This window comes from Rhinatrema bivittatum, chromosome 8 (genome assembly GCF_901001135.1).
Source record: "Rhinatrema bivittatum chromosome 8, aRhiBiv1.1, whole genome shotgun sequence".
Lineage (NCBI taxonomy): Eukaryota > Metazoa > Chordata > Amphibia > Gymnophiona > Rhinatrematidae > Rhinatrema > Rhinatrema bivittatum.
In genome coordinates, this window is record NC_042622.1 from 219,376,057 (window position 1) to 219,394,099 (window position 18,043).

General features: G+C 47.0%; 1 protein-coding gene across 1 annotated transcript in view; it reads left to right on the forward strand.

Moving 5' to 3' along the window:
* SBNO2 (strawberry notch homolog 2) overlaps positions 1-18,043 on the forward strand; it is a 196,834-nt gene that overhangs the window by 15,790 nt on the left and 163,001 nt on the right. Inside the window, exon 2 of the mRNA XM_029613396.1 lies at positions 15,129-15,335. Coding sequence (XP_029469256.1) covers positions 15,210-15,335 — 126 coding nt within the window. The 5' untranslated portion in view covers positions 15,129-15,209. The remainder of the gene's footprint in view (positions 1-15,128; positions 15,336-18,043) is intronic.

Below are 18,043 nucleotides of genomic sequence, written 5' to 3' on the forward strand. Positions count from 1 at the left end.
TTGGAAATCTGCACGGCCACGAGGAGTTCTCCAGTAATTCCTGTACAGAAGGCTTCTCCTTCATTCTGTGCTGTCTAAGGGGGCCTTAAGGAGCCACAAGCAGAGCAGCCCAAGTAACTCAGATCAAGGAGGGAGCTTTCAGGCCAGGCCTGTAGTTGTGATGTCAAATAGTAGATATAGGGTCTACAATACTATAAGGCCCAAGGATGGAAGTTTAAAAAAAAAAAAAAATCCGGACTGGCCTAAAATCTCCCAGCTTGAACCGGGTCACCTGGCAAAGACTGGGAACACTTCAGATTTCCTGCTGAGGCTGTTTTCACACAGAATATCAGCACCCGTGGACTCTTTCTTTGAATAGGCTTTAGAGTGAGCTTTATCTGCTTGTTGGCTTCTCTTTATCCTCTGGGTTTGCTCCAGGCTCTGAGTGTAGCACATCTGTTTCTGGTGCAATGTTTGTCTTCAGGACTGATACCAGTCTGTACAAAAGTTCAGCTTTTTAAAGCTTTCTCAATTCCTTTTCTTGTGCCTCATTATGCTGCTCCCACCCCTTTCCGTGTAGTCCTCGCCCTCGGCTGCTAATTCTGAATCACCTTCCCTTTATTTTTTGTGTTTTTTCAGCTGCCTCTCTGCCCAGATATCAATCTGTAAAGCAAGCTAATTCCCTCCAGCCGGGGGGGACAGCCATGCTTTTTGTAGTTACTGAAGCAGCTTGCCTAACCTTGGGGAAAGAGGTTTTGTTTGTCCATGCCTGTAATGTGATGTGGGCTATCGGAAAAGTGTGGAATAGGTAGGGCCCCTTCCATTTCATACTGCCTATCAGATCCCAGGGAGGTGTCTGTAAACTCAGCCTGCTCTCAGAAACTCATTCAGACTTAGGCGTGAGCCACATGGCACGTGCTTAGGGTGCCAAATTCTGAAGGCACCCAAGGACTATAACTCCTGCTGCTGCTCTCTGACATTCAGGGAAGAACCTTGTGCTCACAAATGGGGATAATGTCCGGGTAGGTGCTCACCCGAGCACCCATAATCCGTCAGACAGTAAGGTTCAATATCACAGCCAGGACAGAGAGAAGTCGCACGAACATCCAAGTTGTGAATTTCAAAAATATAGACTTTATCCAAATGGGAACGTACCTGGAGGAAGAACTAGAAGGCTGGTAGAACAGCAGCGGGCCAAATTAAAAGGAGCTGATATTACAAAGATGACAAATCTATGCCAGAAAAACTAAACCGAAGTAAGAGAAAAAAAGAAACCTATTTGGTTCTCAAAGGAGGTGGCTGAAAAAAGAGAGGCAAAAATTACAGCATTCAAGAAGTACAAGGGGTTGCAAGAAGAGGAACACAGGGAAGGGACTACCTGGTGAAGCTGAGGGTGACGAGGAAGGAAATCGGGAAAGCAAAAGGTCAAGCAGAAGAGAGAGGATTGCCAAAGAGGTGACAAAACATTTTTCAGATATATCAGAGATAGGAACAAGGTCTGAGGAGATATAGTGAAATTGAAATGTGACCAGGAACAAGGCATAGCGATAGATGAAGAAATGACAGAAATCAGTTTGCTGTTCAATAAAGCAGACCCTGAAGAAGGACTGATGCTGGTTGACAAGAGCCTGGATGGGAGTGGGGTAGATGCAACCCTATTTACAGAAGAGAATGTATGGGAAGAGCTAGGAAAACTGAAGGTGAACTGGATGAGGTTCATCCCAGGATACTGAAGGAGCTCAGAGATGTGCGAGACCCGTTCAATAGATCCCTGGAAACGGGAGTGGTGCTGGAAGAGTGGTAGTGGTCCTGCTCCACAAGAGTAGGAGCAGAGGGGAGGCTGGAAATTACAGGCCAGTTAGCCTCACCTCGGTAGTGGGGAAAACTAATGGAGACTTTTGCTGAAGGAAAGGATAGTGAACTATCTATAATCCGGTGGGTTGCTGGACCGGAGGCAGCATGGATTCACCAGGGGGAAGGTCCTGTCACACAACTCTGATTTATTTTTCAATTGGATCAATTGAGGAAGAGCGCTTGATGTGATTTATCTGGATTTTAGCAAAGTTTTTGATACGGTCCCACATAGGAGGCTCATGAATAAAATGAGAAGCTTGGATGTGGGCCCAAGGTGGTGGAGTGGATTACAAACTGAAGAAGGAACAGTGCTAAGTGAAGTACTTCAAGGATTGGTTTTGGGACCGGTTCTGTTCAACATCTTCATGAGCATCATTGTGGAGGGGATAGAAGGTAAGGTTTGTCTGTTTGCGGATGATAGTAAGATCTGTAACAGATTGGGCACGCCTCAAGGAGTAGAGAGAATGAGAAGTGATTTAAGAAAGCTTGAAGAGTGGTCGAGGATTTGGCAGCCGGGATTCAATGCCAAGAAGTGCAGAGTCATGCGTCTGAAGTGCGGTGATCCAAAAGTGCTTTATATGGTTTTTTTTTTTTTTGGGGGGGGGGGCAGGGGGACCTTGGTAAGATAGTGTCTGGCGATCTGAAGGCAGTGAAGCAATATGACAAGGCAATAGCTAAAGCCAGAAGAATGCTGGGCTGCATAGAGAGAGAGGAATAACCAGTAAGAAAAAGGAAGTGGTGATGCCCTTGAGCAGGTCCTTGGTGAGGCCTCACCTGGAGTATTGTGTTACTTCTGAGACTGTATATCAACGAGGATAGAGACAGGACGAAGCTGGTCCAGAGAAAGGCACCCAAAATGGTGTGGGGTCTGAATCGGAAGGCAGGCTGAAGGATCTAAGTATGTACACCCTGGAGGAGAGGAGGTGCAGCAGTGATATGATACAGACCTTCAGAGAGCGGAAATGCATTGATGATCCACAAACTTCAAAAGGAAACTGTAGAACTAGGGATCACAAAATGAAACTCCAAGGGAGTGTGTGTGTGTGTGTGTGTGTGATGCTGTAACCCAGCTTGAGGTCCCCAACCAATTGCACAGGTGGAAGGGGAGAGCCGCTACTGAATAAAATGTGCTCGCCCCTTAGAACAGGAAAACAAAAATGGCTGAGTGGAGGAGTGGCCTGGAGCAGTGGGCTGAGAACCAGAGAAGTTAGGATTCAAATCCCACTGCCATTCCTTGTGAACTTGGGCAAGTCACTTCACCCTTCATTGCCTCAGGTACAAACTTAGGTCCTTGTTTACTAAGCTTTATTTCCCCATAGACACAGAATGGGAGAAAAGCCTTTAGTAAATTGAGGCTTTAGATTGCAGGCCCTTTGGCGATAGGGAAATATCTACGGTACTCGAATGTAATCTGCTTTGAAGTATTACAAAAAGCAAAATCTAAATAAGAAAAATATCATTATTATTACTGTTCCCTGCCGGCAAGTGAGTAAGATCCCAGCAGAAGAAACGATCCTGATAAGCCATTCGATTGATTAAAAAAGAAGTCCGGTAATAGCCAGCAGACATACATCTCCATTTTACACGCACAAGAAGAAAAAAGGATACGTAGAGGATCTCGTTTCATGCTGCCTGGTCAGGGAATTTGCCTTTGCTTTTTTTTTTTTTTTTCTCTGCATCGTTTGCTCGTGGGATCCTCTCTTCTGAACCCTGCCCTACAGCAGCACCAGCACACGGATCGGTGGAGAAGCCATCGTCCGCTAGTTAAGATGGAAGAGAGCCCCCCCAGGACAGGGGCTAAAGGTTTTGAGAGGAAAGTCTGTGCCGGGACTTAGGCTCGGATCTTGGACTATGGAGGAGGTTATCTCGTGTCTGACTGGTAAAGAAGTGGGAGGAATGTGGTGAGAGCTGCACGGATTGGGTCCGATCCTTGGCTCTCGCCAGGCTAGCGATTGTTCAAAGCTTGGGGGAAAAAATATGCCCAAATTTCCAGCCTTGGGTGACGCAGTGGTTTTTGTCCTATGGTCCTTAACCTGACGTTTCAGTTCCTACTTACACTGGCATTTAAACTGCAAGAGGGGGGGTGCACAGCCTGCTCTTCCTCATAAGAAGAATCAGGTGATGTCAACGTGGTAAGCCTTGAAGACATAAAAGCCCAGCGTAGATTGGGCAGCCGCGTACAGGAAACAGCAAGGAAAAGGAGAGAGAGAGCCACCAACATAGCTTAAGGAAAAAAAAAATAGACATGGAAGCCGACATAGTGAGCAATAAACTGCCCAGGAGGGTTCGGGTATCTGCAAGTTCATTTTCCAAGGGTATAAATGTTGCTCTTATAGTAACCTATTAAATGATGGCAGGTAAAATCCAGGTAGTCCATCCCCTCTGCCCCTCTCTAGTTTTCGGCCACTTCGGCTCGCTGATTATGTAAATTTCCATACTTGGACTAGCACCAGCTCCCCCCTAATATTATTCCTATTTCTACCACTGCCCTCCTTAACTTTCCCAAGCTTGTCCAGGTTCTGCTGCAGTTCTTCCTCCACCCCCTCTGCTGGTAGGCCACGTCAGGCCTTGTCGTTTTTTTACCATTATTTAATCCAGGACCCGGGCCCTTTTCTGTGTCGTACCAGAGGAATTCATAACAATTCACGCAGCCATCAAGATTTGTGAAAGTGTCGTCTCCTGAGCCTCTGGCTTTCTCATAGCAGAAGCAAAATGAGTTTAGTTGTAATCACTGAGTCTTGGCGTAGTGGCAACCCAGATTGGGATGTGGCCACTCCTGGCTGTATAATTTCTGCAGGAGAGACAGAGTAGGAAAAAGGAAGAGAGGAATTGCACTTTTTATCAGAAATACAACAGCCCCTGAAATAAAGGGAGAAACTGAATTACTGTAGCTTGCCTTGGAAAACATCAAGAGACGTTCTGTGTACATGGACATATTATACAGACTTCCAGCACAGGGAGAAGAAGTGCGTTCAGACATAAGAGGTATTACAAGGATGGTGTGCAGGGTAGGTTCTGCTTGTAAGTAACTTCAGCTTACCAGGTATGGACTGGATGTTACCTGCTGTGATGTCAGCTAGGAGTGGAGAGTTATGGTTTTGAGGTGTTGGAGTGGATTCTTGGGTACTGCGGTGGTGGCCTCTCCCACGGGGAGGAGCCCCGTGAGGAGCCACAGTACTGGGCTAGACTCTAGACACGCAGACACAGAGATTTGTCTTTTATTATACAACTGTAAGATACCACCAGAGGTGGCAGAAGTGAGGTGATCCAGTAGTAGCAGTCCAGGGGCCCTCGGCAGAGGATACCCGTCTCACAATGGTAGATGTTAGCAGCACACGATTGTATAGGGAGTTCTGGATGCAGGTTCCCAGTGCTGAGCTGTAGATGAGACAGACTGACAAAGGTTAGATTACTCACTAATAGGCCGATACAGTAAAAATCGCGGGAGAGCGGCCGAGCGCACAGGCCACTCTCTTGTGCGTGCGATTCAGTAAATTAATTTATTCAAATGAGGGCCCGCGGTAAAAAGAGGCGCTAGGGACACTAGCGTGTTCCTAGCACCTCTTTTTGGACAGGAGCAGCGGCTGTCAGCGGGTTTGACAGCCGACGCTCAATTTTGCCGGCGTCTGTTCTCAAACCCGCTGACAGCCATGGGTTCAGAAACTGAACGCCGGCAAAATTGAGCATCCGGTTTTCAAGCCGCGGGCCCATTTTAATTTTGAACTATTTGTAACTTTTGGGACCTCCGACTTAATATCTCCATGATATTAAGTCGGAGGGTGTACAGAAAAGCAGTTTTTACTGCTTTTCTGTGCACTTTCCCGGTGCCAAGACAAATTAACGCCTACCTTTGGGTAGGCACTAATTTCTGAAAGTAAAATGTGCGGTTTGGCTGCACATTTTATTTTTCTGAATCGCACGGGCATAATTTAATAGGGCCATCAACATGTATTTGCATGTTGCGGGCACTATTAGTTTTGGGGGGGTTGGATGTGCGTTTTCGGCGCACTGTTACCCCTTACTGAATAAGGGGTAAAACTAGCGCGTCGAAAACGCGCGTCCAAATGCCGGTTAACAGTGTGCTCCGCTGGAGCGCACTGTATTGTATTGGCCCATCAGATGGTAGCTGTATAGATAGAGATCCCAGCAGGCAGAAGTAGTTGGATTACAGGCACCGAGGCAGGGAGAGCAGGCCCTCAAGGAGCGAGTACCTGATCCCAGTAAGGCACCTGAAAGAAAGCAAAGGGCCCCCGAGGAGTGGGTACCCAGGTTAGAGAAATACCCTGAAGGGCAGAGAGAGAGCTTCAGCGGCAGCAAGGAAGCAGCAGAGTAGCTTAGACCGGACTAATCCAATCCTTGCTAACTCGATTTGTTAGCAAACGAAGGGCAGGGTAAATACCCGGATGGCGTGACGTCACTCGAGGGGGATGCCCCCGAGGTTCCCACCATGATGTGGATAAAGACGTGGGTGGCGTGCGCATGTGCACCCTAGGAGGCCCTCAGGAGAAACATGGCGGATTGCCTTGCCATTGCCATTCCGGGGACGCTGGAGAGAGCGGCATGCAGACACGGCAGTAGCCATCTTCCCAAGGCTAGCGGGGAGAGCAGAGAGAAAGGTGAGGCACAGAGGTCGAAGCTGTCTGAGGCCGACGGACGCAACATGGAGAAGTCCTGGATGTCCTGTAATGGGTGTTCTTCAGGCAACTGGAAGAGGTGTGCCACTGAATCTATCCAGCTATCCTAAAGTTAGCCAGATAAGTCTCTCCAGCTGTTTTCAGGACAGGTCTACAGGACAACCAGACTAAGCTGGATAAGTTATCTAACTTTAAAATCAGAATTAACCAGATAACTTATCTGGCTAACTCAGCTCCTCCCTAGTAACACCCTCAAAATGCCCCTCGCTTACCTAGCCGGATAAAAAAAAAAAAAAGATCTGGCTAGAAATTAACCAGACAAAGTGCCCAAACATTCATTTAGCCGGATGACTTCTGAATTATCTGCCTAAATGTTTCTGAATCTGGACCTCTTAGTACAGTGACCGCTAGACCCTATCTGGTTCAGTATTCAACTCCAACCTGAACCGAACTGTTTGAAGACTAGGGGCTTGGACTTCAGGAGGATGAGTGGTGATGTTGAGGAGGCTGTGCTGGAATCCCAGGAGCTGAAGGGTATGGAGGAACTTTGAATGGCAGTAAAATTTATGGAACTCATTACCAGCTGTATTGTGCTCTTTAAAGGAGCCGAAGTTCTTTTAAAAAGGCACTAAAGACCTATCTTTTCCAGCTTGCATATAGTGACCTTATTTGATTTTGCTGTTTTTTATGATGCCATAATGTAATGTTTGTTTTAAAACTATTATGAATGTTTTTATGTACCACGCCCTGAGCTATGGAAGGGCGGGTAACAAATATATTTTAAATAAATAAAAAAGGAGCATCGAGAGGGCAACAAATCTTTGTGCAAAGATCATGCAGCCCTTTGAAACAAGTAGAGTACAGGACGCATGCTGGGAGGAGTGAAAAAAATGAAAGGGGACTTGAAAAAAACGTGAAAAATGGTCATAGGTTTGGCAAATGAGCTTCAGTACCAAAACATTTTAAAATCCTGCATTTGGGATGCAGAACCATATTGGTCGCGTATCAGTTAGATTAGAAGGACAAGAACTGGGAACTGTCAAACTAAAGGAAATCTTTAGGAGTAATTATCTCAAATGACTTGAAAGTACAGGGAGATTCACTCGAAAGAGGCCCCAAATATTCTGTTGTAACTTCAGTTAGGTTGAAGCAATCTGAACCAAAAAAATACGCTACATACCTTGACGTATGTGTAATCTTTTGCATTACATGCGATGCTGGAAGCGATCGCCGTTTTCTGCCAGATACATTTTGACGCGGCACTCAATGTACCTGAACGTGTCTGTGAGCATATCGGCGGGGGGGGGGGGGGGGGGAGAAGGGGGGGTGGGGGGGGGGGGAGAAATAGCAATTTCACGTTGGATGTTTTCCTTCAAATCTTCTACAGTGCGAGGCTTGTTCAGATAGACTTTTCTTTTGAGCATACCCCAAAGGCAGAAGTCTGGTGGTGTCAGGTCCAGTGACCGTGGTGGCCAAAGCTCCTTTGAAATTACCCTGTTGCTGAAAAAGCACTCGATGGACACATTGCTCCATCTCGCAAACAGAGGTTAAATGTCGCGACGGCTGTCGAGCACTTACCTCATCACTCCGACGCGGGGGCATCCAGGCTTGTTTGAAGCTACATATACTGAGTAGCACATCGCACTTTGTTTCGTCCAGATTGCTTCGTCCTAGTGAGAGTTATTACAGAATATTCGGGGCATCTTTCAAGTGAATCTCCCTATAGCAGATCAATGAGAAGAGCTAACAGGGTGCACGGTTGCATATATCAGCTGGGGAAAGAGGTCACATTGCCTCTGTGTTGATCCCCCACCTTGAGTACTCAGTTCAGTTCTCCATTCAGTTCTGGTATCTTTGTAAGGACATGGAGAAGGATGGAAGTGGTTTAGGGAATGGCTACCAAAGATCATGGAAAAATTAGTCAATGCGCAATTATCAGATTACATCGAAGATCACAAAATTCTGTACCTCACCCAATACGGGTTCCGTAAAGCATTAAGCACCGAAACTCTACTCATATCCCTGACAGACCACCTCATCATGGGCCTTGATAAAGGTCAATCCTTCTTACTGATTCTCCTTGACCTCTCGGCAGCATTTGACACCGTTAACCATTCCATCCTCCTCAACCAGTTGTCGGACATCGGAATAACAGGAACAGCGTTTACTTGGTTCAAAACTTTCCTTAGCAACAGAGGCTACAAAGTCAGAATTCACAATAAAGAATCCCCCCGGTATAACTCCTCCCTAGGAGTTCCTCAGGGTTCCTCCCTATCCCCCACGCTCTTCAACATATACCTTCTTCCACTTTGCCAGCTGTTAACCAACCTAAAACTAAAACACTTCCTATACGCCGACGATGTCCAAATTTTGATCCCCCTTAAAGAATCTATCACTAAAACACTTGAATATTGGGAAAATTGCCTTTGAGAAATCAACCTCCTCCTCACCAGCTTAAACCTGATACTTAATTCATCTAAGAGTGAACTCCTCATCTCCCCGGAAAACAGTAATATCACTTCGAGCCCACCAGCCAACTTACTCATTACCCAAGTAAGAGACTTAGGAGTAATTATCGACAATGGTCTGAATTTAAAATCATTCATCAACCAAACAACTAAGGACTGCTTTTATAAATTACAGGTACTGAAAAGAATTAAACCACTCCTTCACTTTTAAGACTTCAGAACGGTCCTTCAAGCAGTAATCTTTTCTAAGATAGACTATTGTAATTCTATCTTACTAGGTCTCCCTTCCTCCTCCATCAAACCTCTTCAGATGCTCCAAAACGTGGCAGCTAGAATACTGACAAACACTAGGAGAAGAGACCACATCACTCCCATTCTCAAAAACTTACACTGGCTGCCAATACATTTCAGGATTATTCATAAGTCCATCACCATCATCTATAAAGCCATCCATCACCATGCTCCACTAAACCTACAAATCCCGCTCAGACGGCATTCCTCTTCCAGACCCATTAGAGAAGCTTACAGAGGATCACTACATGTACCCCAATCCACTCATTATCTAACATTCAGAGACTGGGCCTTCTCTACAGCGGGACCCTCGATAGGAGCTCCATTCCCCCTGATCTGAGACAGGAACCATGCCTACTAACATTCAGAAAAAGGCTTTAGATTAAACAAGCCTTTCCAGACCCCAATTGAATCTCAGCAACAACGATAGAGAGACGCTGCAGAATATTGTAAACAATTACTCCTCCTTTTGTTAAGTTACTCGAGCTTTTGCCTCTTCCCCCAAGTTTGATCAGCCCTGTTTTATTGTAACTTCATTGCTTCTATTCACTTGTTCAAGGTTCAAAGCTATTACACCCCCTGTTATTTGTAAACCAGCATGATGTGATTGTATCATGAATGCCGGTATAGGAAAAACTCTAAATAAATAAATAAATGATACAAGCCCAGCAACCAACTCTACTAATCACACTCAGGATGTATTTGTGGGAGGAGAGAAGGAATGGGTGAGACCAGGCAGAAACATTCCAGTATGCGTCAGACTTCAGAGAGGGGTGGAAACGTCCATGGCAGAGGAAACCGAAAGACAACAAAAATCATGGGCTGAAGCTGGAGGGAGGAAGGCACAAAGGGAACATGAGAGAAACCTTCTTTTCTGAGAGGGCAGTAGGTGCCTGGAATAGCAAGCCAAAAGCACCACAGAATCTATGTAGGTTATAGGCTTTAATTTCTTGGTTGCTTCAGATTACTTGCAGTATATCCAATAAATATAATAAACCTGCTTGGGACCAGGGATGTTAAATATCAGATGGTGAAACAGTAAGTAAAGGTCTGTCTGTTTTAGACTCCATTTAATAAACCATGGCCCTTTCTGCTATGGGGACAGTGCGAGTAACTTTTGGCACTTCCTGTTTGTGTCCTTTGGATGTCTCTCACTGCCTTCCTGCGCAAGGCTTCTTGCCAGCGAGAAAGCTCTGCTGCCCCTCACCTTATGTTAACATTTAAATGATTAACTTTATGAACCGTACTTACACCCTTCCTTGGAGCAGACACAGAGTGCAATGATAAAGCAGGTAGGTGGGGGGGGGCTTGAGTGTTGGCTGTTTCATATGAAACTTTAGAGGGCCGACGAGGAAAACATACACGCCAAGAGGCAGAGCGTGGTGGCACGACTTTAGGCTTTCAAGAAGGCTGGAATGAGCTACGTGAAGGGGCTGGTGCAACCTTAACAGCAGTGCTATAACTGTATTGGGCTTCCAGGAAGCCTGGAGAAACCTGCATGGAGTGAGCACAGTTAAACCCTCCTCCAGCCACACTGAATGTAAGGAAGTCAGGTGTTTAGGACAGCACTCTTACGGGTCTTGGTGGGTGGGTGAATTGTTGCAGGGCTTAGTTAGGGCTGCCTGAGCGTTGGCTCTCGTGGGACTCTAAGAGGAAGATGACCAGGCCTGGGACGGCCTGTTGGCAGAGGTGGTAGAGGCTGGCATAATGGCAGGGCTTGAACATGCTTGGGATGGATGATAGGGGAGTGTGTGTGTGTGTGTGTGTGAGGGTGGGGGTTTGAGATAGGGTGGAGCTAGAGTTAGCTGGTTTGGGTATTGGAATTTTGTGTGCTTGTCGAGCCAGAGAGGAGGAATCGTACCAGGGCAGACTGGATAAGCCAATTGGCCTTTATCTTCTGCCGTGTTCTCTCTTACCATGTCCTGTCCCATGTGAGACTTCAGTTCATTGGCCTTGCTGCCTGGTGCCAGTGAGCTCCATCAGAACAGTGAGGTGTGGAGCAGTAGGTGACTTCTGATCCTGCAGGTCAGCGTTTGCATTTACTGTCCTGGCTGGTGACTAAGGGAAGCCGGGTGTATTTCAGGGCAGAGAGATGAAATATACAAATGATGGGAAGTGGAATTCTGTTCTGCATTCATCCCTTTCTCGGACAGATCTCTCTGCATAATTTTCCTGACATGTGTTGCTGGCATCTAATCTGCAATTCGTGTGACTTCATCAGGAATGCCACAGTGATTTCACTCTGTCCACTAAATAGTATTCTCGGTTGTGACTAAGACCCTTTGTAACCTGGAATTGGAATGGTATGGGAGGAACGTAGCTGGCTTGTGTGAGCATCCCAGGGATCTTGTACTGAGATCTTGGACAATCTCCCCCCCAGATCTCATTCTTCTTTCATGTTTAGAAGAATTTCACTGCAATCCTGTACATCTCCCCTTGCCTTTTTTTGCTGTCTAAAGGCATCACTCTGCATTGTTTTAGCATTAAAATAGGAGTGGAGAGCTACTTAGTGGTTGGAGCAGTGGGCTGCGAACCAGGAAGCCAAGGTTCAAATTCCACCACTGCCCCCTCGTGACCTTGGGCAAGTCACTTCCCTCTGAAGTAAGACTGTAAGTCCTCTGGGGACAGGGGAAATACCTGTAGTACCTGAATGTAATCTGCTTTGAAGCGGCCCGAAAGGCGGAATATAAAATGAAATAAATAATGGATTTTGAACCCTGTGCACCTTACCATCCAGGGCATTTTTTTTTTTTTGTATCTTGTCAGAGCAGTGGCGGCAGGTCCTCCTGTCTCGGGGATACTGTAGCTTTAGCAGAATATTTGGGTTTGTTTTTTTCCTGGCCGTCCTTGCTGGCTGGGTCCAGATCCAGGTTCTATATGGAGCGTTAAGAGCATTTTCCTTCCTGACCCAATCGAGTTATGTCCGTTACAAGACCCACCATAAATTAATGATTACAAGCTGTTGGTGGTGAATATTTTTTTTTTTTTTTTTTTTAATATATAAAGTAGGAACGTCTCTGAGCTCAGGTTATTTATTGTAGCAGCGCCTCGTGGGACAGGATCCAGGCTGGCCATGCTGTCTTTGTTGCTGAGCTTCTCGGGTCGAGCCTTTTGGAAGCACTGTGTTGACATTCTAAAATACTTTGTTTTCACGTGAATTATAAATGTGGTATTGTAAATTGCTGGGACCTTAGGAATAGCGATTTTATAAATAAATAAAAATTAAAGTAAGTGACATTCTGATGCCACTGCAGTCTGTTTCTGATGGAAGATCCTGAGTAATCCTCTTGTCAGTGGATCTGAAAACACCAGAGAAGTGAAAGCAGGGCTTGTAGCTGAGCAACTGTGTGACCTTCGAGGAAACTTGGCTGTTTTTCCTTGTTTGTACCTGTGTGTGTGTCAGATACTTCATAATAATAAAAGTCTGCCCTTTTTTTTTTTTGAGAGACAGAGTTTGATGGGATGAACCCTTTCCTTGTGTCCAGCGGGAGCACATCGGATCATTCCCCCCAGGACACATCCTCTAGTCAGCTCATCCCACAGGGTGCACAGCCCCTGGAGTAGCTCTTTCTTGTCCCCTCTCTCCCCCAAGGCATGACCCCGAAGCACAGCTCAACCCCCGCATGATGCAGCCTCCTTCACAGCTCACCCCACCCCACAAGGCATTATCCCGGGAACAGCTCAACCTGCAGGGCCCAGCCTAGGGCACAGCTTGAGGCCCTTCTAACTCCCCCCACGCATCTTGTAAGTCGAGAACTTGTGTATGCGAGGGGTTTCACAGACTTCTGCCTTGTTCTTTTTTGGGTAGGCTTCTCGCACAAGCATAGGATTGGTTGATGCCTGTATTGGGGTAATTTATAACCGAGAATGAGAGGTGTGCTGGTTTTTTTTTTTTTTTTTGGGGGGGGGGTGCTGATTTATGCTTGGTCAGTCTTCCTTTTTGTTCTCCTCACCGACTCGTACGCTGAACTGGTTTCCCAGGAGTGTGACTTGTATCTTTCACCTGGTCTGCAGCCAGCAGTTTGAGAGCGTGCATGGAAGGGGGAAGTGTGTGGTTCACTTTCTTTTCTGCCTTTAGGACGAACTAATTCATGCGCCTTTTCTTTCCCCAGCTTTGCTTTTTAGACTGTTCCAATGTCCCAGCATAGACTTAGGGTTAAGAGCAGTGGGTGCTCAGAGGTGTCCTAGAGTAGCAGGAACGATATTAAGTGCTGAGTGGTCTCTCTCTCTCATATATGTGACCTGGAGTGGCAGGGCTACTACTACGTAGCATTTTCTATAGCACTGCACGACATATGCAGCGCTGTACAAATATAAAAAAGGCAGTCCCTTCTCAATGGAGCTTACAATCTGTAAGACATGCACACAGGATAAGAGACTTGGGTGTTTCATAAAGCAAGCCAATGGTTAAAATGAATGTTAGTTAAGACTAAAAGCAGATAAATCGGGGGTAAAGATTTAAAAGCGGTTTCAAAAAGGTGGGTCTTTAGATGGGATTTAAACATGGCAAGAGAAGGGAGCGTGACGCACCAGTTCAGGAAGACTATTCCAAGCACACGGTGCAGCCAGGTGGGAAGCACGGAGTCGGGAAGTGGCAGTAGTGGAGAAGGGCACAGATAGGAGTGACTTATCCAATGAGCGAAGTGCACAAGGAAGGGGTGTAGAGAGAGATAAGAGAGGAGAGGTAGTGAGGTGCTGCAAAGTGAAAGCTTCTATAAGTGAGACAGAGGAGCTTGAATTGTATGTGGGAGTGACTCGGAAGCCAATGCAGTGACTTCAGAAGAGGGATTATGTGAGCATAGTGACTTTGGCAAAAGATAAGTCATGCAGCTGAATTTAGGACAGATTGCAGTGAAGAGAGATGGCTTGCTAGGAGACCTGTGAGGAGCAGGTTGCAATAGTCTAAGCGGGAGTTGATGAGAGAGTGGATAAGGATTCTGTTAGTAGGTTCAGAAAGGAAAGGACGGATTTTGGCAATGTTATAAAGAAAGAAACGGCATGTTTTAGCAGAGTTTTGGATATGCGTAGAGAAGGAGAGGAGTCTGAGAGGACTTCAAGGTTATTGGCTAATGGGACCAGGATGATGACTGTGTTATCTACAGAGAAAAGAGGGAGTTGGGCTTGAGGGGGAGAAGATAAGGAGCTCCATCTTGGTCATGTTGAGTTTAAGGTGGTGGCGAGACATCCAGGCAGAAATGTCAGACAAGCAGGCCAAGATCTGGGACTAGATTTCTGGTGAAATTTCTAGTGCAGAAAGATAGATCTGGGAGTCATCAGCATAAAAACGGTATTGAAAGCCATGAGAGGAAATCAGAGCATCAAAAGAACTAATATATAGTGAGAAGAGGGCCCAGGACAGAACCCTGAGGCTCACCAATTGATAGAGGAGAACCACCAGAAGAAATGCTAAGAGTGTGATGGGAGAGGTAAGAAGAGAACCAGGACAGGACAGAGTCCCAAAATCCAAGCGAGGACAGAGTATCAAGGAGGAGGTGGTGATCAGCAGTGTCAAAAGCCGCAGACAGGTCAAGGAGGAGAAGGACAGAGTAAAGACCTTTTGGCTTTAGCCATAAACATGTATGTGACCCGGAATAGCAGGGACTGCAGATAAACCTCTATAGTTGGCCTGTGACTGTGCTTACGGTAAAGTGCTGTGCACGTGTGGTAGCGCTGTGGAAATGAGAAATAGTAGTGGAGTGCAGCTGAAAGGGGCGTTGGGTTGAAGGTTTGTCCTTCCGTCTGCTGCTGTTTTCATACAAAAGCAAGAGAGGGGGGGAAAAGTAAAGTAAAGGAATGGAGACGGAGAGGAAGAATTTCAGCACTGACCGTGGAGGGGACAGGCTTGCCTAGTTCGTTTTTTTGTGGCAGGAAACGAAACCCCCTTTCATCCTCTCTCTCATAGGACAAGTTTCGGAGCGGCATGCTGCGCTAAGGACTTGCGTACCAGTCTTTGCTGTGACGCCATGCTGCAGAACGCAGCCTGATGCTCTCTGTGTGTCGCGCCATGGACGGCGGGAAGAAGTACCCACAGCATGAGCAGCAGCAGGTGGGCAGCGTGCTGTATGGTGTGCCCGGCCTCCAGTCCCCGCTCTGCTTGCCTGCCATGGAGGTGAGTGTGAGGCCCAGGCCTAACGTCAGGGGCTTGGGACGAGCCTACTTTTTCAAAGGGAAAGTAGGCTCGTATTTTCCCTTTCAGAACTGATTCAGAATTACCCGTGGTCTCTGCATCTATGGGGGAAACAACAAAGAAGTAGATGCCCAAGAAAGTCTTTGCCAAATCGTTATTAGGTGGAGACGTGTAATGTTAGTGAGACTGCCCGACTCGGGCCGGATTTCGCCACATTCCCAGTGGCTGCCTCAGGGGCTTAGATTTGAACACACTGAGAAATATCGCAGTTGGATTCAAAAAGCCATCCGCAGTTTAAACATATCTTAAATGAAATAAGTTGCGCTTAAGCCTCTATCGGTCCCATTCACTAATGGTGCCGCATGCGTTTTCCTGCAAATCAGCGCGGATCGTCTTCCCCTCTTATCAATGCAATGCTTTGATAAGATATGTTTAAACTGCGGATGGCTTTTTGAATCCAACTGCGATATTTCTCAGTGTGTTCAAATCTAAGCCCCTGAGGCAGCCACTGGAATGTGGCGAAACTCGGCCCGAGTCGGGCAGTCTCACTAACATTACACGTCTCCACCTAATAAAGATTTGGCAAAGACTTTCTTGGGCATCTACTTCTTTGTTGTTTCCTCACGGCTTTGTTAGGTCGCCTGCCTTGCTGTTTTTTGGGCCCCTCTGCATCTATGGGCCTGCTTTTCATAGTTGCCCCAGAAATGTCGGGCTTGCGGAGAGCACCGGCACCCTCTGGCATGTAACGCTTCTCTTTCCCATCAGTTTTCCATTTTTCTCTTTCAGTTGTGGTTGTTTTTTGTTTTTTTTTCCCCCCCAGCTCTGTTATTTTTGGTTTATTTTGACACCAGTTTTTGCAGCAAATGACATTCTGAAAGTGATAAATAATTAGTGCCCACCCAACACAGGCCCATCCACTCCTGGTACTCTGCCGCCAGCCAGCTAAGGACAAGGCTACAACTGTCCTGGCTTCTAGTTCTGCAATATGTTGGAGTTTTATTAGCTAAGTAGCAAAGGCACCTTGGGCTTCCATCACGCTATTGGATTCCTGTGGTAGAATGTTATCGCCAAACATCCAGACCTAACAGAGTCCCAGCAAATCTATGATGGGCACAGGGGAGCAACACTCAACCCTATGATAAGACTCCCAGCAAATTCAGGGCTGCTAGAGGATAGCAGAACACTTTCACGGTGATGGTAACATAATACAGTAGTCAAATACAATGCAATTGGTAAAACAAAGTTCAGAAACAAGCCACCCTGCCTGGAAGAAAAGACCAGATTTACTGTCTCAATATGTTCTTGACCAACAGCTCAGGTAGGCAGTGAGGGTCAGCTCTGGGGTCAGGTGAGTATTAGGCGAGGGGTGGGCTTTGGAGATGGCTGGGTGTCAGGGAGCATGGGTTCTGGTAGGGGGGGAGAGTTAGTCAAGGATAAACAGGGTGGGCTGTCGGGCAGTGATCGTCTCTAGATGGTGGAATGTGGTCTGGGCAGAGAGGGTGGGCTCTGGGTGGGTGTGGTGTTGGGCCAGGAGTAGAGTCTCTGTTTGTGGTGGGTGTTGGCAAATAAAAATTCTCTGGTTGTGGGGGTGTCATATTGAGAGCCGAGGCTGTGGGTGTGGATGGTATTGGGCAGAGGGAGAGCTTTGGGTGGGAGTAATGGGCAGAAAACAGGAGCTCAGGTTGTGGGGCTGTTGGTCGGAGAGCAGGGGCTTTGGCTAGGGTGGTGTTGAGCAGAATGCTTGGCCCTGGTTGTGGTTGGTATCGATTGAAGAGCAGAGGCTGTGGGTGGGAGTCATGTTGGGCAGAGCACTGGGCCTCTGGGTGGGGTGGTATTGGGTAAGGGGTCTCTGGTTATGGGGCTATCAGAGAGCAGGGCTCTGGTTGAGGAAGGAGTTGGGCAAAGTATGTGGGCCTTGGCTGTAGGGGAGAGCAGAAGCATATATAACACAAATCAGAGAAAATTATTTTCCACTCAGTGCACAATAAAGCTCTGGCAATTGGTTGCCAGGGGATGTGGTTAGTGCAGTTAGTGTAGCTGGGTTCAAAAAAGGTTTGGATAAGTTCTTGGAGGAGAAGTCCATTAATGGCTATTAATCAAGTTTACTTAGGGAATGGCCACTGCTATTAATTGCATCAGTAGCATGGGATCTTCTTAGTGTTTGGGTAATTGCCAGGTTCTTGTGGCCTGGTTTGGCCTCTGTTGGAAACAGGATGCTGGGCTTCATGGACCCTTGGTCTGACCCAGTATGGTAACCTCTGAGGTTCTTATGTGTGGGTGTTGTTGGGACAGAGAGCAGGGAGGACTGGGTGGGGGTAGTATTGGGTAGAGCACATGGGCCGTGGTTGTGGGGATGTCAGTCAGAAAGAAGCAGCTCTGGGTGGGAATAGTGTTGGATAAAGAGCAGGGGCTCTATGTGGGGTGTACTGGGCATAGAGTGAAGGTTATAGGTGGAAGTGGGGTTGGGCTGAGAATGGGGTCTCTGGTTGTGAGGAGTGTTGGTTGGACAGCAGAGGCTCTCTGGATGGAGATGGTGGCAAGAATGTGTAGGCTTTCGGGGGTGGTGAGCAGAGAACGAGAGCTCTGGTTGTGGGGCATGTGGGTCGGAGAGCAGGAGCTCTGGGTGTGGGGTCTTGGAGAATGGAGACTCTGGGTGGGGCTGGTGTTGGATCGATTGTATGAGCTCTGGT